This window comes from Macaca nemestrina, unplaced genomic scaffold, assembly GCF_043159975.1.
Source record: "Macaca nemestrina isolate mMacNem1 unplaced genomic scaffold, mMacNem.hap1 Scaffold_66, whole genome shotgun sequence".
NCBI classification, from domain to species: Eukaryota; Metazoa; Chordata; class Mammalia; order Primates; family Cercopithecidae; genus Macaca; species Macaca nemestrina.
Window position 1 is genome coordinate 277,351 of NW_027257824.1, and position 22,121 is coordinate 299,471.

Sequence of the window (22,121 nt, forward strand, 5' to 3'; positions counted from 1 at the left end):
TCCCCAACCCTAGTTTGTAAGCAAGTGGAGCAGAATGCTTCAATTATTTCAAGGTTTAGCGGTAAAGCTCTGCAACTCTCACAACCATTTTAATTGGTGTGAATTTTAAAGTGACTCAATCTGTTGGCTGGAGTATCTAACGGCTTAACCACGGGGTCACGTTGGAAAATTTTTCCAATTGCTTTTGTTTTTCCTACTGAAGATGCATTTGAACGTTCTTGTAGTTTGCAGTTGGCTGGTTCTGATGTTTGGTCCTGAGGAGGCCCATGTATCCGTAGAGGAAGAATCTGAAACCTCAAGCCACTCGAGTGCTGTCTGGGCAGATGGAGACCCCAACCCGAGGGACACTGACGGACTCAGCATGGGCTCAGGGCCACCCGACGCAATGGGCCACGTATTTGCCGGTTACAAAACAACATAAGCACACACCCCCAGGTGTGCACACACGCTCTGTACACATCTGTCCCTGTCAACACCAGCACACACCCCCAGGTGTGCACACACGCTCTGTACACGCTCACGTCTGTCCATGCCAACAACAGCACACACCCCGAGGTGTGCACACACGCTCTGTACACATCTGTCCCTGCCAATGCCAGCACACATCCCCAAGGTGTGCACACACATTCCATACGCGCTCACATCTGTCCCTGCCAACGCCAGCATACACCGCCAAGGTGTGCACACACGCTCTGTACACACTCACATCCCTCCCTGCCAATATGAGCACACATTCCCAGGGGTGCACACAGGCTCTGCACATACTCATGTCTGTCCTTGCAGCCTGAGTCAAACAGTCACAGAGAGGCAGAGGAGGAGGAAGAAGGATGCGATGGGCACTAAGGTCCTGGGCCAGTTCCCCTCCCTACCTCGGGAGAGACCCCTCATGTGATCCTGCCATCACTCACCCTTCCGCCTCCATCCTCCATCCTCCCACAGGGATCAGGAGGATGCCCACTGCACAGAGCTGTGATGAGCATGAACAGAAGATGGCAGGAGCTCACGCCAAGGTGCTGAGCACGGGGCCTACGGAGTGCTTCTTTCTGCTGTGGCTGACATCATCAAAGAAGAGACTGACACAGCTTCTGCAGAGAATGTCACTTGCTGAGAAACTGAAACGTGTGACCTAGGAGCCTGTGAAGGTCTAAGAACAAAACAACAAACCAAACGGTTTTGTTTGTTTTTCAAACACCATAGCCTGTTTTTTCTTTTTTTTCATGCTCTACCTTGGGTATCATTTAGTTAAATCTCAAAGTAAGTCCAATAAATACACAAAATCACAGGACTGAGCATGGAGCATTGTTTCACTTCATGTCCTCCAGCCTTTAGGACACATTAAGGAAAGACATGATTCCAGGATTCCCATTAGAAAGGCTGCCCTGAGGCACCTGCTGGGGCAGCCAAATTGCAGCTGTTGATGCTGCCCCCAAGCTGCTTGGATGAAGCAGAAGATTCCGGAGGTCTCCTCTCTTCTGCCCCTCGCCCAGGAGAGAAGGTGGGGGGAGAAAGGTGAGAGAAGATAGGAAGAAGGAGGGGGGAAGGAGGGAGAGAGGAGGGGAGAGGGAGGGAGAGAGGAGGGTGGAGGGAGAGATAGGGAGAGGGAGGGAGGAGGGGTATGTTCCATCCACCAAGGCAGCTACACTGCAGAGAGAATGGAGGGTGTGTTGCCTCTCAGGACAGCAAGTTCAAGCTGTTTATAATTGTTAGCGTAAACAGTGACCAGCTGAGGACAGGGCTGTCATTGGAGTTGACGTTTTATTTTCATAGTTGATATTGGGGACCTGGACCTAAAGCACCGTGCCTTGCCCTTTTGCCAGATAAGCCTATGCTTCTCTATACCTGAGTCTATTTGACTAAATACCCGATATTGACTAGGAATTATGACGTGTAGGATACCCCTTACCGCAGTAACATCAAACTCATATTCTAAATGCAATTTATTCAGGGACTGGCTTCTAACTCTGGGTGGGAATGTTAAGCTCAGTCCAGTTCAATTCAGTAAGCATTTATCAAGAAACTTCTAGACCAAGAGCTCTGTTAGACACTGGGTATGGGGTGATGGGGATACGAAGATGTGGAATTAGAACTCGAGAAGCTCAAATGCTTCCATTTAATTCCCTAATGCAAGTACTAAGCTTCAACCTAATGGCTGTAATGTCTAAATTCACTTTTTCTTTATTCCAGTTCTACATAACAAAGCATAAATAATCACAGAGGAATGATTCTGTGTTGGACTATTCAGTGGACAGAGAAGAGCATTCTGACCAGTGTGAGACACTGTCTCCGTTCCCACGGAGCCCGTGAGGTGGCTGCACAGAGCACACGCGTGAAGATTCAGAAACACGAGCATCAGGTGATGGGAGGGGCACGGAGTCAGCACCAGAAAGATGCCTGCCGAGAGGCCGCTGCAGCCAGGCTGGCCGGGAAGGTCACGGGAGTGGGCGCAGGCATCTCCCTCCAGCCGCACTTGGTTTTCATGAGGACGCGTGCATGGAAGGGGATGACACCGAAATGCTGTGGCCCTGAGGGGAGGAGGGGAGGGACACAGGGCCGAGGGCTGGCCCCCACCCCTTCCGTCCCTGCCCCTATGAACGCTGCCAAAATCAGCCCCAACGGGGAGAAATGAGGTGGGTGAAAGAGGTGGACAGACTTGGCTTCCATGGAATTCACAGATTCCAGTCATTAAAAATCCCTTCTGAGTTTTCATCTGGAAAACTTTGCAAATGTACTTAGGGACAAGAGGCAGAGGATGGGCTCAAACCGCCCCCTTCTCCTTCTCTCTTCATCCACGACCCTCCCTGGGGCCCTGAGTGCGAGAACCCAGAGCTGCACAGCCCAAGGGCGCAGCCCCTGACCAGAGGAGGGAGCCGCACGGCAGTGCCTCCAGCACGCGGATGGCAGGATCTGTGCTATGTGAGTCCCAGGGCCCCAAGCAGAGAAGGTCTGGGGCTCCCAGCTGAAGTTTTGCTGTCTCCTCTCTCACCAAAGTCGAGAAGGACTGAGTGGGACTACTAACGCTGCACCTGACGGCTCCTCGGTGGCTGCCGATGTGGTCCTCAGGCTGCGGTTGAGACCCTCTAGGGAAGCCCAGACAGTGTCAAGAATCACAGCCACGAGTGCTCCAGTTGCCCCAAAACTCAAGCATAGCCTGAGGAAGGCAGCGCCCGCTCAGATCCCCGTGCAGGCTTGTGTGGCACACTGGTGAGGCACACAGCACCAGAACATGGCACTTTAAGTGGCTTTGTGGGGTGTAGGAACACAAAGTGTGGTCTGGAGTGGTTCAGAAGTTACTCCCACCAGCCTGCGGGACCCGGACGGCCCCTTTGGACTTGGCTGTAGTCTCTCCAGGGCGGGCTCCAAAGTCCCAAGGATGAGGTGAGGGTCGGTCTTGCTCTGAGGAAGGCCCCTGACAAGTATCCTGAACATGCAGGTACACAGCTGGCTGACTCATCTGAAGGGACCTGCTGAGCTACGAGCCAGGGACAGCTAGAGGGAACTCGACTAACACACGAACCCTGCCCAGGCGCCCACCTGGGGCACCCACGAGAAAACTACGGAAGCTGTGAAGACGGAGGTGTGCACGGGGCTGGGAGAATCCTGGGAGGAGCCGTACTGGGGACCAGGAGGGACGGAGGGCTGGGCCCCACAAACAATCGAGGGAGGCGCTCGGTGCCCTGTAGACCCCTCTGCACCCACAGCTGCAGGCCTGGCTGGCAACACGACCTTGTCTGCAGGGGCCCAGGAGCACGTGTGTTTGGCAGGAGCTGCCCTCCTGGAGCCGCACTACGGGTACCGTCATTTTAGAGGCAGGTACCTGATATCAACGATGACAATCAACCATGCCAACCTGAATTACAGCCATGTCCTCAGCGGGTCACTCTTTATGCTGACAATCACAAAGAGCTTGAACTCGCTGTCCCAAGAGGCAACAAGCCCTTCATTATCACGGCAGCAAGCCTCTGTGCAGCCCTCCACCCACGCCGTTTCCTGTCGTGGCAACATGAAGTCCCATGACGGTGACTCAGAGCCAGCCCAGTAGTTTCAGTGCAGGAAAAATCACAAACACTCAAACACATCCTAAACGTGGGCAGTTGGTAGGAGCCAATTCCTAAATTCAGCCTGTTCGGAGGCTTTCTGGGCTAGCACAGCTCTGATCACAGGCTTGAGCTTTCTGCTCCCAGTAAAGGGCGGCGAGGAAGCCAGGCTCTGCCATTCTGCAGGCTCCCCTACGTGGAGCCTGCCCTGTGGCCTCGGTGGCCTCAGCCAGACAGCTTGACCGTCACCCTCAGTGAACACTCGGCACAGCGAAGCAGGCTTGGAGAAGAACAGAAAGTGACCTCTAAGCCCGCGGAAGATGCTAAGCCACGCATGACCTCACATGTACTGCGTGTCAATCGCCACCGAAGCAGGAACAAGCTCTTAATAGTTCCAGTAAATGCAAAGGCCGCCCTGGAAAACTGCGTGAACCTTTCTGACTACTCACAGGTAGGTAGCTACTGCCTGAGACACAAAGGTAAAGAATTAACCTGAAACTGCATATTATAAAACTTATTTTTAAATGATGGCGCTTAATTGAAAAGACTCCCAAAGAATACTGCATTAGAAAGTGACAGAGTGAAACCGTGAGGCTGACCACAGGAGTCCCTGGAAATTTCACCAAATGTTGTGTCAAAACTGGGAAACAGAAGAACTGCACCTAATGAAACATTCGATTAATCACTCGAGTCCTCCCCACATACGAAGCTATGTAAAAAGTGTTCCCAGAAGGTAAAGTGAGCAGGAGGGCTGTGAACACACAAAGAGAGAGCCACTTCGTCCACGGACCACAACAAAAGAAACGCTAATGAGTGCTGACGACACGCTGGAGTCCAGGGCTCTGGGTGCAGCTGGGACGGGGACACTCAGGGTCCCACTGTCCAGATGGGAAACCAGGGTGGAAACACCAGGGAGCCTGTCCCAGGGTGCAGAGCTAGTGAACAGTGGTTCATACTGCGACAATCCCAGCTGCCAGGCTCTGGGGCTCCTCGGGACAGAATCCTGTTGACTTCACTCTGGGGTGCGAGAGGCAGCAGCATCCCCTAAAGGCACCTGGAGAAGTGGTGTTACCCTCCATCCCCTGTCCCCAGCGTTACCCTCCATGCCCCTGTCCCCGGCGTTACCCTCCGTCCCCCTGTCCCTGGTGTTACCCTACGTCCTCTGTCCCCAGTGTTGCTCACCATCCTTCTCACCTCCAGGCCCCTCTCCCTGTCCTCCCTCATTTTCCTGTTCAGCCAGAGCACATCACATGTCTCTTCCCTTTTCAAGAGGCTCAGCTGCATCCAGAGGCATTCCAGCCTATTCGGGATGGGGCACACACCCTGGGGAAATGCCAGCACAGGACCGAAAGGGCCTGAGACCCTCTCACTGTCGCCCAGGAAGGATGGAACAGCCCACGGTCACACTGATTGTCAGGCAGGATGAAAACTTCTGTGTCCGAAATGTTCTTTTCACTGGAACGGTTCGGACCATTCGTGAACGAATCAGTTAAATACCAGCAAGTGCCACTCCCACTTATTCTCTGGCTACAGTTTTCCACCTACCAGCAACCACACTCCTAGGAATTATCCCTAACGCAGAATCAGCGCCTTGTGCCTTTAGGAAAACCTCTTTCTCTCCAGCTTTGTCCTCCTTCCACAAAAGGTGCCTCTGACTGCCTCACTCGCCATACCAGGATTTCACTCAGCTACGGAGGAAAATCTGCTTGGGGGTCAGAGGTGGGTGGTCCCTGCATGGGCAGCAGGTCGGTGACATCCTCCGAGGAGCCTGGCCCAGGCCTGCCTCACATGCCAGGACTCTGCCTTCTGGCCCTCGGGCCCCCGAAGCTGCTTTCCCTCCAGGTGTCCTGCCCCGGGCAAGAAGGCCGGACAAGGGCCCAGGGCTGCTGTGGGTCGGGAAAGCCTCCTGAAACCTCCCACTCCAGGACCCCCCATCAGCATCCCAGCATCTGGACCTGTGTCACCAGCCGCTCCGCCGTGCAAGAGAATTGGATTTTCAGCTGGGTGTGCTGCTTCCCTAAACAAAGCAGGGTGTTGTTACTCAGGAAAAAGGAGAAAATTGGCATCTTCTTGGCAACCCCGCGACATCCAGCCACCGGTTCTCACCACCCCAGAGATGTCCATCCAGGGCAGATAGTGTCTTCAACCAAGCGCCACTGACCCAGAAGTACAGTAATTAGTACACTTTCACCGGAATCACCCACTCCTTCACCTTTACACCCAAGAAAAACATGTTTGCCAGGCAAATTAGATGTCCAGGAGGTGTAAGGAAACCCCAAGCCTGCTTTAAGCCTCAGACTTTTGAGACCGTTGAGGGCTGTGCGCACAAGAGCAAGGCTGCACCCGAAAGCTCTGCTCCTGCCGGACATCATGGACAGACCACATGGCTTAGCCACATGGACCCTTCCAGGACTTCACAAGAGGGACCTCTGTGGTACATGCAATGATGTGCACTTCGTTCAGCCTCGAATAGACCACGCCCTCGTTACAGGGTCGGTGGTCCATCTCCTGCCATCAGCCCCCCACCTCACCGAGGGTCTGTGTCTGCATCTGAAAGAACTTTGCTGTTTTACCTGGGTACCAAAATGCGGCATCGCAATGTTTAAAGGTCTTTAAATATCAACACTCCGGGTGCAGTCCTTGTCACTTTAATGCAGTCACTCGATGCAGGCCTCACTCACAACTCTGAGGTAGCTCATACCTTCCCTACCTAACCAAGGAAGAAACGAAGGCATGGAAGGTGCAGCTCCTAAGGAGCAGATTAGGATTCAAACCAGTGATCTTCGTCACATGCTGACCTACCTCTCAGGGTGAGATAAGGTTGAAAATTAACCAGGTAGAACAGCGTTCCATAAATCAGCTGAAAATGGTCCCTGTGGATGGGCCTGTGGTTACTCCCTGAAGAACAAGACCATTAGCCCAAAAATCCACCTGTGTCACACTCAAATGTTTACATATACAATTATTTTTAAAATAACCCAATCAAGCATGTTCACAGTCATTTAGAGCCATAAAGATTGTCTGCTTCGCTGACAATCAACCCAAGACCTCTGTTGGCAAAGGGCACGGTGCCAGGTCCAGAGAAGGTGGGACAGAGACACAAGCAGGAACCTCTCCATCCCTGGGAGCCTCGCTCGGATGGGTCCGTGAGGACACGGTACAGACCGCGTGGCACAGGCAGACGGCAGGCCAGGAGAAGGGGCTGCATTGCCGGGAGGCAGTGCTTTGAGCTCTAATGGATGGAACACTGCTAACCAGTGAAGGTGGAGAGAGGGCACCCGTCTGAGAGCATGTAGAGGCAGCAAAGCACAGCCAGCCTCGGGGAACCAGAAGCCACAGGGACATCAGGTTGGGTGCTGCTGTGTGCCGGCCACCGGCTGGGGGACTGTACTGGGCCTGGAGGGACATCCCTGACACTCCCCACCAGATGCCAGGGGCACCCCCAGCCCCAGGTGAGAACCACGGATCCCATGGCGAATGAGGCCAGCCTGTGAAAAGTGGGGCTGGGACAGCTCTGTACAGCTTAATAGGAAAGTTGGGTTCTATTTTGTGGGGTTTTGGTCACGCCGATGGCTAGTCACGGCAGTCCGTCAGGAAGTGATTTGAGGACAGACTAGAGAAGGGGCTGCCAAGACCAGCGGAGCATTCACTGCCTGGGTCCAAGGAAAAGGAAATAAAGGCTGGCGATGTCACAGTGGGGGGGAGCACAGAACGAAGGAACTGGTGGAGACACAGGGCTGGCCCCGCACAGGGCTTTGAGCAGCTACCCGGGGGTCGTCCTATCAATTCTCCTCATGGCCCCAAAAGGCTGCTGTGAGGATCCATCTCCTAAGGACAGAACTGCTCCAGAGCCACACAGCGAGGATCCACACAACCAAGATCCGGGCCAGCTCCAAAGAGGGTGAACTTGACCCCTCAGCCATGGTCCTAAGACAGGGATCGGAGCCCCCTGGACACACAGACACAGGAACTGCAGGAAGGGGAAACGGATGCCCCGGACCAGTGGCAGGACCCAGGGTTTCAGCCCTCCAGGGCCACTGGGACCAGCCACTGCACAGGTGGACACATGGTGCTTTAACCCGCGCTGGGGGAAGGAGCCCTCACTCTCAGGGTGGAGACCGCAGCTCGATCGGGCTGGCCTCCCTGCTGGGCACAGCCTGAGCCACACAGGATGCTGAGGTGCCCCAACGTTGGGGTGCTCAGAGCCACTCAGCTGAGATCGTGCTGCTTTCTGTAACCACCCTCGTTTCTTTATGGCATAGATCTGGACTCCATCCTTTGCAATGTGTGGGGTTCTAAGAAGAGGCTGGCCAGCCGGGGAAGTGTCCTGGGCTCTGTCCCAGTGATGACGAACTTGGCTCCCCACAAGGGCGGCCTGTTCACCACAGTGACCCCCGGGGACCACGCCCGCACCCACCTTGCTGAGGATAATTCACTTCTCATCCGTGAAAGAATAAAGCTAGACTAACTCAATTTCACACTCACTTCCAGCTTTAACAACTTGTGTTAGGAAATCAAAGACAAGGACTCTGACCACGTCACAAACCCAGCAAGCAAAATCCGAGACTAACGGAATGATGCCACCTTCGCAGTTCCGAGCTTTACTAGTTGTTTTTCTTTTTTGGTCTGTTTTTCTCTTTTGGTTTAAATAATTAAAGACCCTCGTTGACAAGAAAAAAAATTCTCTATGAAACTAAAAAAAGTGGTTCTAATTAAACATTTAAACATTCTTCCATATGCTTTATAAACAGTTGAAATTACAGCTCTACTTACTGTTAAGTACTTTAACCAAATGAAAGGTTAATTATACAGACTGGCAATTATAAAAAATAAGGCTACTTATTCATGGTATCATGAATAATTAATAAGAACCGTTTGATTTCATTAAGACCAGGGATTCTGTGCTAATAGGCTCTCAGCTGTCTTGAAATAATGGTGAAATTTTAAAATTACTTTTGTACTTAAACATGTCCCCAAAGTAAAGCACAGCGGCTAACATCCATCATGGTGCCCTGCAGAGCGACCCACCCTACTATGGCCGACACCCTGATTCCCGAGGGCTGCATCCCGGGGCTGTACTAGTGCAGAGAATGTTCAGGAAACAGACCAGGTGGAAGGAGGGGGTCTTGTCCTCAAGGAACCTCATGAGTCTTGCTAGGGGGACAAACAGCGAGACAATGAAACCGGCAGCCACGGAATCCCGAAAGCGATGCTCAGGCCTCGCCATGCATACCCCCTGGCTGGCACCTCCCTGAGACCCGTGTGGCACAGGCAGTGTCAGGTTCCGGCCCTTGGAGCGCAGGGATGGCAGCGCAGGGCCATCAAAGCGGGTGGCATGCCGACAACGGCTTCTCCGCAAGAGCTCCTGGCTCTCGGGGAGCTGAGGGCTCCTCAATGGGAATTTCTGGCTGAGCTCCAGGGGAAAGCGGGTGGGAGGCCCGTCTCCTCTGCCCCCATCTCCTCTGCCCCAACCCTGGAAGAGGGTCAGATATCAATGCTAACTCTTGTGCTGACTCAATTAATTCAAACAATTCAGAAAACAAACTTGCTTTAAGTATTAATTTCCTAAAAAGAACTAACATGAGTTCAAATAATTCACATAATTAAAATGATTTTAATTGTTAATTTAATTAAAACATCTCCATTTTCACAGCATCATGTACCTTGGTACTTTCTCCTTATTGCATTTCCCATCTTCCAGGGCAGGTTTCCTTCCACCCAGGGCAGCAGCGACTCTGGTGTCTCGGGTATTCCCAGGCTTCCGTCAGCCCCTGGGGGGCTTACAGTTCTGCAGCGGTCTCCATCCTCATGAATCTGCATAAAAACATCCGTCCGCAGGGATGTCCTGTGGCCCCGTGGCCACATCTGACGTGCAGCTAAACGCTGGGCGTGTCGCCTGGTGAGAGCAGATGACACAACTGTGGGCAAGGTAGCACCTCTGGGCGCCGACACTCTCGATGACTTTTTTACAAGACCATTCTTTAATGGGTGAACCCTGACAGGAAACACTAAACATTGTTTTTAACTATTTTTATATCGAGACAAATCTTTGTCAAACGTTCACTCAATGTTAAATGTCACTTCTCCAGCCAACCCCTTTAAGAATACCTAAAACTTAAGACTGGAATGACGCTTTCAAACACATACTCTACTCATGTATTCCCGGGAGCAGAGAGCAGCTTAATGTTTCACGATACACTGGCATGAAGTTTGGCGAAGGCATTTTAATATTTTTACCTGAATATTTTAATTAAATCAAAAGATCATTTTCACTCTAATACTCTACTTAGAATCTAATTTTCCATTAAATAAACAGTCAATGTTCAGTAACCCACGTGCTGATAAACTTTTGAAAACTTTAGAAAGTATTAAGTATAATCAAAGATTACCTTTAATTTTCGAGCTGGTAAGAGCCTGTGTCAGGGAACAGAGTTGACATTGAAGAGATAAAAGCACGATTATTTTCTTAAAGAAAAGCGAAATTCGTAAAAGAGACCACGTGATTATATAAAGAAACACAGAATCCGTTTTCAGAAATGGCAAACATTGACCACAGAACACCAGCGTTGCCCGTGATGAGAGAAACAGTTAAAAGGAAGAATTCACGGTGGCCCAGCATAGATCAGGTGTGGGAGGACAGAGAGGTGATGAAATGATCCTCCTTCTAACTTTCCAGAAAGGCACAAATGGCCAGCACTGTAACTGAGGACCACGCAGGCACCAGTGTGAACTCAGACTCCATGGCCAGCACGGTAACTGGAGACCACATGGGCAACGGTGTGAACTCAGACCCCACGGCCCACACCGTAACTGGAGACCACACGGGCACCAGTGTGAACTCAGACCCGACGGCACCTGCCTGGGCTACTCCAGCCACCACCAGAATCTGTTCTGCAGCTGAACTGGAAGCTGATTCTGGAAGGAACTGAGGAGCATGAGGACGAGATCCTTCTACCTCAAAAGGGATCAAATTTTTAATGATTTATCCTCTGGTAAAGGGCAGAGGCTGGAGATCGAGTTGATAACAATTATGCCTACTAGATGAACACTTTGTAAAAATCCCTGAATGGTGGGATTCAAAGAGCTTCTGCATGAATGAAGAGCCATACACATGCTGAAAGAATGGTACATGCCAACTGCTTGGAGACAGACCTCCTAAAACTAAGACCCATCCAAAACTTGCTGTATGTAACTCTTTAGCTGGCTGTTCATTTGTAATATTTTAAATGTCCTTTGTAATAAATCAGCTAAGCAAACTGTTTTCCTGGGTTCTGTGAGCTGCTAAACCCTAGCAAATCTAACATAAAAAGGAGTTCTTGCCGGGCATGGTGGCTCATGCCTGTAATCCCAGCACTTTGGGAGGCCAAGGCGGGAGGATCACCTGAGGTCAGAAGTTCAAAACCAGCCTGGCCAACATGGTGAAACCCCCTCTCTACTAAAAATATAAAAGTTAGCTGGGCGTGGTGGCAGGCACCTGTAATCCAGCTATTTGGGAAGCTGAGGTACAAGAATCGCTTGAAACTGGGAGGTGGAGGGTGCAGCGAGCTGAGATCACACCACTGCACTCCAGTCTGGGTGACAGAGCAAGAGTCTGCCTTGCGGGGGGTGGCGGGGAGGGAGTTCTTAGGAACCTCCAAATTTTAGCAAAGTCAGACAGATGTTCTTCACTTTTTAAAAGATTCTTTTTCTTTTTGCTCTTCTGATTGAATAATTTCAAATAACCGGTCTTTGAGTTCACTGGTTATTCCTTCTGCTTGATCAAGTCACCTCTTGAAACCCTGTATTGATCTAGTTCAGTTACTGTGTTCTTCAGCCCCAGAATCTACATTTCTTTTATTATGGTTTCTCTTTGTTGATATACTCATGTTGCTCATGTATTCTTTTCTAGATTTTACTTGTCTATCAGTTTTTTCAAGGTTGTTCAATATCTCCCAGTCTCACAGAGCTGTGCCAGTTGCCATAAGACACCCTGTATTTCTCCTTAGAGCTGTGCAATGATAGCCTGGGATGCTAAATGCATACTTCATTACTCTCCTTTCCTCCACTAGTCTCACATATTCCTCTGGGGGAGAAGTCTAAGGGGTCTGTGCCTTCTACCAGTCTCACAGAACCATGGGGGTCACCATAAACCTCCATACAAGCCTCCTCAAAATTCTCTACCTTGGCTTAGGAGTATGGGAGTCGCACTGCAGACAATGGAGGCATAAGAAAGACATCAAAGACCCCTGTGAGCTTCTAAATCTCTACAGGCATCAGTAAAGATGGGTGCTAGACTGTGAGGCATGCCCATCCTCATGGGCAATCTCAGGATTCTCTAAGTCCTCCAAGGAGCCCAGCAATGGCTTATGTGGGCCTGGGCCACCCTTGCCAGCAGGGAGTAGTAGTAAGGATGAGATCCACCAATGGCCACTGCTGAGTTATGCCAAATGAGATGTCCAGACCTCACAGTGCCTAGGAGGACAGATGGCAGAAGCTCAGCCAGGCCACGGAGATTAAAACAGTGCTAGGGGCTTAATGTATGTTTTTAGTGGGTCTGCTACATGTCGAGTTTGGATCTGGAGTCCAGCCTATAATCCTAGCAAAAATTAAACACCAAATATGATATTCAAAAAAGTGTATGTGGCTAAAAACATATGTTGGAAATACACATGACTAGAAACGTCTGGATTCAAAGAGAAATTGTTAATTCCATAAATATGATAGAGGAATTTAATAACAAGATCACACTTACATAAATAATAAATATCAACTCTATATTTATCTGAGTTGTAAAGACTTTTTTTCCCCATCTCAGTACACTAGTGGGTATATGTCACCAGTAAAATCAAAGGAGTATTCCAATTACATTCATGATATTAGTAAGTCTGATAAATAAAAGTAGCCAGAACCATAGAATTGGGGCTACAGCTGTGATCTTCAAGGAAAGTAAAACTTTAAAAACACTCATAAACCAAGATAAAGAAAAATAAAACAGTAGTTACTTGACTTTCCAAATTGTTACAAATGCAGTACATAATAATAAAAGTTAAAAAGTTAAAAGAATTTAATAATAAAATAATGTAATGAATGAACAGATTTGACAGAAATCAATAATTTAAAAGTTTTGAGAGCAAGATCATGAAACCAAAAAGACTCATGGTGGAAAGAAAAAACACAGGTAAATAAAAGAGACTGTATTTATTTAAAAGTAGTAATTCAAAATCTAAGAAATCAGAACAATTGTATTCTAACATGAATACATGATACATTGATTAATTTCCATGAAAATAGAGTTAAAACTTTCCCTCAGTAATCAGCAGAAAAAATCTGATTAGCTAATTTTAATGTTTAAGTTATACATCAGAGTTCATGTCAAATCACTTCTACCTGCTTTGTAATGTAAATGCTTTTGAAGGAGAAAAATAAGCCTGTCCTCATTAGTTTATTATGCTAATCAAAATGAACATAAATGCAACAATAACTAGAATTTTAACCAACAATTTTCATTAATTATATTTGCAAAAATCATTAATACACTTTTAGCCATTTGGCTATTTATTTTGGTCACCTGGCCATCACTGGTATGGTTAAATAATACCAGAGCATTGTAAAGTGGAGTTAATTAAAATAATAAAAGGATAATTCCATACTAGAAAACGTATTACTTTCACATATTAATTTTAAAGATTAAAAACAATCACATCAACTGATGTTTGAAAAAACACTTTCAAATAATTTAAATCTTTAAAAATAATTTAAAATCTTTAAAAATCATATCGAATTGTGAGGACTAATTATTCTTAATCAATAAAATCTAAACTATATATTGTGAGTTAACAAAAGAACCATTTCCACTTAAGGTAAGGCTGGAATAAGGAGGCTGGCTGGGGCTGATGCCATTCACCACTGCACATGATGCCTGAGGTGGGACCAAAACAAGACGGAAAAGGAGAGGGACTACAAAAATGGAGTCAAAGACATGAAACTGTAGTTATTCTCAGATGATGTGACTGTAAACTTGAAAAAGTAGAATCCATTCTAATTATCAATACTAATAAGAACATTTAAAAAGTGTGCAAAACTATTCTGAATAAGCTGAAATCAGTATTTCCTGTTTAGTAACATTAATCTTTAAACAAAGCAAACACACAAAATCAGTCTCTATTTACAATAGCAAAATATTATGAGGAACATTTGAAATAAATTTGTAGGCCCATGTAAAGAAATTTTAAAACTTAATGAGGACATTGAAATGACATGAATATAACCTGAAAATAATATTATTAGATTGGAGGACACAGTGACATAAAACCCCGGTGACTGCAGACTCAGGGCAACCTAGACTTAAAAGTCACATGTAGTCTTTCACATGTAAAAAATGAGAATTAGTCTAAAAGCCAATTTTGTCTAAATTTTGATTTTTGGTGAGGATATAGTCAAAATAGTTGTGAAAAGAAAAAAATAAAGATATCAAATTTCATGTAAATCTATGTTAGTTGGAAATTTAAAATAAGTCATGTAAATATTCATAATATTAAACAATATCATAAGTGGACTCAATAAAACATAATATTTTATCATATAAAATACGTCCTGCCTTCCTGAGGAAAACATAAAGTCAAACGGCATGAAGGAAGGATTTTGGTTTCGCTACAGAAACATAATAAGACACCTAAGTGTGTATTTGTGTGTGTGTACATACAATTAAACTACAAAATATAAAATAGCATCTAAAATACATCAAAAATGAGTCACGCAGAAAAATTCATTTTACACATACATCTATAAAATAATAAAATGTATTCAGCCTCACAATTACTTTGTGAACTGGAAATAATAATGAATTGTCATTTTATCCAAATCTACAAAAAACATACATACAGTATCAAGTTCTGGTTAAAGTAGTAGATGAACTTTATGTGGTAGTTAAGAGTATCTACAGTTTGTGGGCTGCATCTTGCTATATTACAATATAAAATGTACCATTTATTTACTCTGCGATCAAACCCCCAAGTTACCCAAGTGGAGGAACCCTCAGACATTTGCAGATAAGTCAGTGTGCTAGTAAGCAGCATTCTTTACAAATCTATGAACATCAAGGTCTCCTTGGAACAGACGTGCTGTGAACAATTTCTAGAATACCCTCCTGTTAGACACTTACGTTGATTCCATTCTTAAAGCAATTACTGAATAAACAAACTCCATCGTGTGGATGAAATGCTACTTTAATTTGTCATAGCTATCATTTTCTAAAGTCTTCCTTCTAATCCAAATCATTAATATTTTGAGGCTAGATCAATACTGATTCATTGTTTTAAGCTTCAAATGCATTATACAATTGGGCAGAACAAATTTCCTCTCATTAATCTTCTTTTCCAGGATTTGTCAAGTATTCCCAACATTAATTCACTACTAATATGCACAGTGTTTCTAATCATGGTCAACAAGATCTGACAGTGCATCATCCCTAAACGATCCATACTTGCCTCACTGACATTATGTGGCCCACTTCCACACCATGTCTGGGTGTGAAGGCCTTCCCATATGATCCCCCGAATGGAACTTCACAAGTTAGAAATCACTGGGTCACAGTGTGATACTGTGAAGATGGGATGAAGTTAAGGGAAGGCTATGAGTGAGTTAGGAAATGTGTTAGGCAGGGTCAGATATTACGAAATCCTAAAAACAACATTTAAGGAGGGAGATGACAAAACAATCAGTGAATAATATGACTTTTTCCAGTGAAAATGTCATATCTAATTGTTCTCCATTTTTCTTCTCTGAGCTTCTTTCTAAGGCAAGATGTGTCTTGAGAAGTCCCTGCTGAATGTTAGGAACATGCATTTCAGGACTTCCCATCGACATACCCTCTTTCTTTACCACAACCACATATATGGGGGCATAACTCAACATGTGAAAAAGACAATCTTCTGCTTTTCACTGAACCTCCAGGAATTCGGGACAATAAACTTCTACCTGGAGACCAACAGGTGAGTTTTTCTGCCCCTTCCTTCATAACACCCTTCTTCCCTAGTAAATTCCACACACATCCTTACATGGCAGCTGTGGGTATATGAACTGGTCTGATCCCTTTTAGTCACAGAGCCTGAAGTATCTGCTAGTACCTGCTGAACACAGTGTCATGGGTGTGAATGGGCAATGCTTTTTCTTTCTCTGGTTCCTGCTGAAGTCTCTGCTAGTACCTGCTGAGCACAGGGTCATGGGTGAGAATGGGCAATGCTTTTTCTTTCTCCGGTTCCTGAGCTTCCCAAGCTCTCTCTCACTTCTGGATCCTGAATACCCAAATCTTATTGCCCTTTCTCTTCCAAACTTCCTTCCCGGAACCAACAGCTCCTCCTCATTAGAAAGACACCTTTGTTCTGTGCTTACTTTAAAAAGTCTTGCTCTTTCCCTATCCACTGCCTTATGTCACTATGTGTATGTCTTGGGGCAGGTGGAAAGGTGAACAGAAGCCAGTAGACAGTAACCGGCACCAGCTTAACAGGAATGACATGATCTGGATGCGACAGTGGCAGTTTTCCCTTAACATCCCTGCCCCCTAAAGATTTGAGATCAAATTTCCCACTCTTAAGTAACAGCAATTTGTCTTTCACGGTTTTAATCATATTGACTAAAAGCATTTGTCTTTTCCAGAACATCACATTAAGTCATCCAAAAATATAAAAATTAAAAAGATGTAATTATTGGCAATAAAAAACATAAAAGGTGAGCTTTCGAAATATCTTTGAGCAATTTATTCATTATGAACACATGGAATCTGTTGGAACAAAGTTCTAGGACAATTCAGCCCATCCTTCAATAATTGCAGAAAACAGCACAAAGAAAACTTGATATTTATACTTAGTTGGAAATTTTATCCTACAGTCATTAAATACAGAGATCATATAAAGGAATAGAGGAAGATGTTGAAAACTAAACTAACTCAAATCATCAATATTCTTACAAAGTGCACACTGAATTAATGTAAAAGTATTTACCAAACAAAAAGTATTTTCAATACATAATTAAGACTGAAAAGTGGCCGGGCGCGGTGGCTCAAGCCTGTAATCCCAGCACTTTGGGAGGCCGAGGCGGGCGGATCACGAGGTCAGGAGATCGAGACCATCCTGGCTGACACGGTGAAACCCCGTCTCTACTAAAAAATACAAAAAAACTAGCTGGGCGAGGTGGCGGGCGCCTGTAGTCCCAGCTACTGGGGAGGCTGAGGCAGGAGAATTGCGTGAACCCGGGAGGCGGAGCCTGCAGTGAGCTGAGATCCGGCCACTGCACTCCAGCCTGGGCGGCAGAGCGAGACTCCGTCTCAAAAAAAAAAAGAAAGAAAAGACTGAAAAGTATTGAGGCCTCATAAACTGAACCTGATACAAGAAATTTAAAAGGGAAACTAATTTGGAAATCAGAAAATCATCTAAGGAATTTGAGAATTAGGCTTCTGTTGCCCCCTCTGCTACTGACAGTCAGGGCCCCCTCATTGTATTCTGTCCTCCACATCTCTGCTGATTGCCGTTTTGTCTATTTCCATTTACCCTACTACTACTTGCTCAGGTCACTCTCCTTCATTCTCAGTGTTTGTTCAAATTCCTCACACCCATCCACTTCCCATCTAAATTTCCCTCCCTTTTTGTCCCTCGCTGGCCCTACCTCCCTCTTCTCTTGTTTTCTCCTCACGATCCTGCCCCACCTCGACATCCACAGCGATACAGTGAAGAAGCCCCTGCCAAGGAAGAGCCCACTTCTCAGTGGGGCACCGGGAAGGTCACCGCTAGTGGGAGGTAACTGTCAGAAGGACGCGGGCTGTCACAGGATTGGGCAGGTCCCTTACCCCAGGCCCGGACTCAGCTTCCTGTCTGAAGCGGTCACCCCGAAGCGGGGGGTTTGCGGAGACGTAGGGTCTGGCGGAGGGAAGGATGGGGAGGCATCTCAGGGAGGACTGGCGTCTGCCAAATCCCAGGGCTGCCCTGAGCTGCCAAGAGGGGCAAGGGTGGGGACGACGGGAGACAAGCCATGTGCCGAATGGGGACCTGACGCGGCGCGCGATAGGATGGGCGGACGGTGAAGAGAACTAGGGTAGAAGGGCTGGACGGGGCGACCTCAGTGACGGAACCGGACACAGACGCAGATCTGGCAGCTGAGCGACAGGCTTCGGAGCATTTCAGGGCGTCGCGGGGCTCCCCGCCGACAGTGGGGCTGTTGCCGAGCCTGTGACGTCCGTGGAGACCCACAGACCGCGGGTATGGAGGATGGCGCAGGAAGGGGACTGCGTGGCTGGGTTTGGCCACAAAAAGCGGAGGGCACTCACCCGAGCGGACCTTGGCTCCGGAGAATCCGTTTCCGGGTCAACAAAAAACGCCGCGCGAAGGGCGGGGCAAGTACGTGCCGGGCGGGGAGGGGTGAGGCAGACAAAAAGGCGGGGCCGGGCCGGGGCGGGGTCTCGGGCCGGGGCAGGGCGCATTCTGAGCTCCCGCATGCGCTGCTTGCTTTTCCGACCCTGCCAGTTTTTCCCCTGGGCTGAAAGCGTGTGTCTGCGTCCGGTTCTGTTTGAGTGCGTTCAGTGCACCGTGGGGGCGCGCTGCTTCCAACTTCCTGTTAGGTAAGAGGCGCGTGAGCCTCTTGTGCTGGGGGCGGTGCTGCTGCCTAGTCGGCGCCCGGCGGGGACGCGAGTCCGTACGTGCCGGCGGGAGCGAGAGGCGGGTGGGCACCCTCGCGATCCCGCACTCCGCCTCTGGGTAGCAGCCTCCCCGGCCCCACACGTTGTGACGCGCGCTCGGGCTCCGCGTTAGCGTGGAGTCAGAGGCGTAGCAGTCGGCCCAGGGCCGGAGGGGCCTGGACCGGGCAGGGTCTTGCCCTGGACACCGCGCCGGCCGCTGCTCCGCACGGGTTCATTGCGTTCCTATTTTCAACCTGTCCTGCACCGCATCTGAGATGATTTATAAATTCGGTACCTTTGGGACAGGCGTGGATGATCTCCCATAATTTGCTTCCGTTATTAATTTCTAAATGTATTGTAATACCACTATCTAAAAGTATTTTTTATTTGAAATATATTTTTATATATATACATGCATATATTTATTTCTGAATCTTGTTTCCAGTACGTATAATGAGGCTTGTAAAGTGAATACTGTTCAGGAGATAGGTGGATTTTGCTTTTAAGTAGTAAAGACTTGGTGACTATTACTGGGGCTATTTGATAAAGATGTCTTTTTTTTTTTTTTAATGAACATTAAAAGCAGTAAGATTGGATTTCTGGATTTCATTATCTTGATTTATATCTTAATTTGTGAAAAATGTAAGTTAACTCATTTTTATTTCCTTTGCAGAATCTGAAGTTTGTGCTACCGATGATTATTTCCAAAAAAGGCACACTTCTGGTTTTCCCAGAACTAATGCTATCTTTTCCATCTTTTGAGTTTACTTGATATTAATGTTTGACCTCAAATCATGTTACATTTTGGAAGAAAACTTTCTCTTAGCCAATGGAACATAAACCACCCTGGAGTTCATATAAAGGAGGCGTTAAATGCCTCTGACAGTGTCATGTGTTAAAACTCATGACCAAACCCAAGGTCACATAGTTTTCTGTGTTTTATTCTAGAATTTGTATAGTTTTGTCACCGGAAAAGGGATCTTGTCCCAGACCCCAAGAATGGGTTTTTGGATCTCACATTGGAAAGAATTTATGGCGAATCACAGAGTATAGTGAAGTTAAGGTAGTTTATTAGCGACTACTCAGCTACATAGCAGGGCGTCCTCAGAAAGCAAGAGGAGGAATGCACCTGTTTTAAAAAAATTATTTTTTGAGGCGGAGTTTCACTCCTGTCACAATGGCATGATCTCGGCTCACTGCAGCCTCTGCTTCCTTGGTTCAAGGTTTCTCCTGCCTCAGCCTACCAAGTAGCTGGGATTACAGGCGCGTGCCAACACATCCGGCTAATTTTTTGTATTTTTGGTAGAAACTGGGTTTCACATGTTGGTCAGGCTGGTCTGGAACTCCTGGTCTCAAGTGATCTTCCCGCTTCAGCCTCCCAAAGTGCTGGGATAACAGGCATGTGCCACCGCGCCCGGGCTTAATGTTTGTTTATATAGGTTATTATAAATAGTGTTGTCTTTTATAAAGGCTTGTGATCAGTTTGTGACAGGCTATTAGTATTGTTACTTGTCTATGTTACTGTGGATTTTAACAAGAATTTATGAGTGTATTATTACCTTTAAAGTAAAACTTATTTTTAAAGTAAGAATGCCTTTTTGTTCTTAAAGTCCTGGTACATTTTTATAAGTTTTATGTCTTTATTTATTAACTTGTTCCCGCAACCATAAAAATTTTATAACCAAAAGTACTCAACCCCCTAAATATATAATCCAACAAATTTAACGTGTGTGTGTGTGAGGCAGGGTCTCACTCTGTCGCCTAGGCTGGAGTGGAGTGGTGTGATCATGGTGGGCTAACTGCAGCCTCAAACTCCTGAGCTCAAGCAATCCTCCCGCCTCAGCCTCCCGGGTAGCCGGGACTACAGGTACGTGCCACCATGCCAGCTAATTTGTGTGTTTTTTGTAGACATAGGGTTCTCACAATTTGCCCAAGCTAGTCTTGAACTCCTGATCTCAAGTGATCTGCCCGCCTTGGCCTTCCAGAGTGCTGGGATTACAGATATGAGCCACTGCGCCCTGCCCAGATTTAACTTTTTTAAAACCTTTTTTTAAAATAAAGTCACTGTGGTTAAGAGGCCTCTGACAGTTTCGCGTTTTAAGTCTGAGGACTATGTTGAGTAAATTTTTGCATAAGTTGTAAAATGTGCATTCATGTTGATTTTATTTCCTATGGTTTCCAATTAATTGTGCCTTCTGCATTTTTAGAAATTCACGGGCTAGTGGGCTCTGTGTCAGTTTGCATTTCTAGAACGATAGCGCCAAACACTCCATGCTGTCTTTAAGTGGTGCAGCGGGATGGGTAGCAGCGGGCACGGGGCTGCCGACAGCGCAGTGAGCTCTAGGGCGCTGCAGTGCCCCTGGCCGCCAGCAGAGTGCGCGCGAGCCCGGCTTTTCTGAGCCCTGAGGCGGCCGCGTGCTACCTCCTCGACTGAGTCCTGCGAGAGCGGGAGTCGCGTTCTCCTCAGCACATACTGGGATACGCCCCTCGCTTTGGGACACCTCGAGCTCGCGTCCGTGGTGAATAAAATCCTTCCTTTTTCAGCCTTGTCAGCTGAGGGGCAGAGACCCTTCCTGTGGAAAATTAGAAACCAAAAGCCGCTGTGAATCCAGCACACTTGAGGTTCGTTCTCTGCACCCAAGGCGAGGCGGCCACGGAGCCAAGCCACGGTCTCGGAACAGAAATGTAGCCTCAGGAAAGCAACTGGAACACCCACCACAGTGATAATAACCCCCGTAGTACTAATAACACTCCATCTGTGATGCTGGTGTTAGCACCCGTTGTATACAGAGATCACACCGTCAGGGTAACGTGACAGCTGCTGTCCAGATCCGACCCTAGGAATGCGGATGTGTCCCTCAGAGCGCACGTAACGCCCAGAATGCGGGGATGAAATCGTGTGCCTAACGCCACACCTGTCACACTTATATAACCCCCGGAACACGCATCTGTCCCTCCGAGCACACACGTAACCACTGGAATGCCCGTGACACCGTCAGACTAATGCCACACCCGTCACACTCATATAACCCCAGGAACATGCATGTATCCCTGAGAGCTTACGTCCTGTCCAGGATGCGGCCATGGCCTTTGCAGCCCACAGGAGAGCGTCTGCAGCTCCCAGGATGGGACCCTCTGGCTCTTGCTGGGGCGCTGGGTTGACAACCTCTGCCGGACTGGGTTTGGGCTAGATTTGGCCTGTCATGAAACTTCATGTTGTTGTCTGTGCCTTACTGACGTGGTATTGACACAGTTGATTTAAGAAGCAGTTTACTTCCCAATAATGTTATACTTCTGGGAAACTTGCAACAGCAGTTAGTATGCCTTCTCTTTTCTCTCCAATTCCCCAGTCGTTATTGCTGTGCCAGATTTGCAGCTTCACAAAGAATACCTCCCTGTGTTTCACCAAAAGCAGGAACAGTCCTCCAGATGATCCCCACATA

The 22,121-nt window shown here is 47.5% G+C and overlaps 1 protein-coding gene across 1 annotated transcript in view; it reads right to left on the reverse strand.

Moving 5' to 3' along the window:
• Nucleotides 1-18,914, reverse strand: part of LOC139361590 (uncharacterized) — a 134,741-nt gene extending 115,827 nt beyond the window's left edge. Inside the window, exons 1-4 of the mRNA XM_071090188.1 lie at nucleotides 18,907-18,914; nucleotides 18,731-18,854; nucleotides 18,331-18,614; nucleotides 9,698-9,930 (exon numbers count right to left, since the gene is read on the reverse strand). Coding sequence (XP_070946289.1) covers nucleotides 9,698-9,930; nucleotides 18,331-18,614; nucleotides 18,731-18,854; nucleotides 18,907-18,914 — 649 coding nt within the window. The remainder of the gene's footprint in view (nucleotides 1-9,697; nucleotides 9,931-18,330; nucleotides 18,615-18,730; nucleotides 18,855-18,906) is intronic.
• Nucleotides 18,915-22,121: the final 3,207 nt, after the last annotated feature.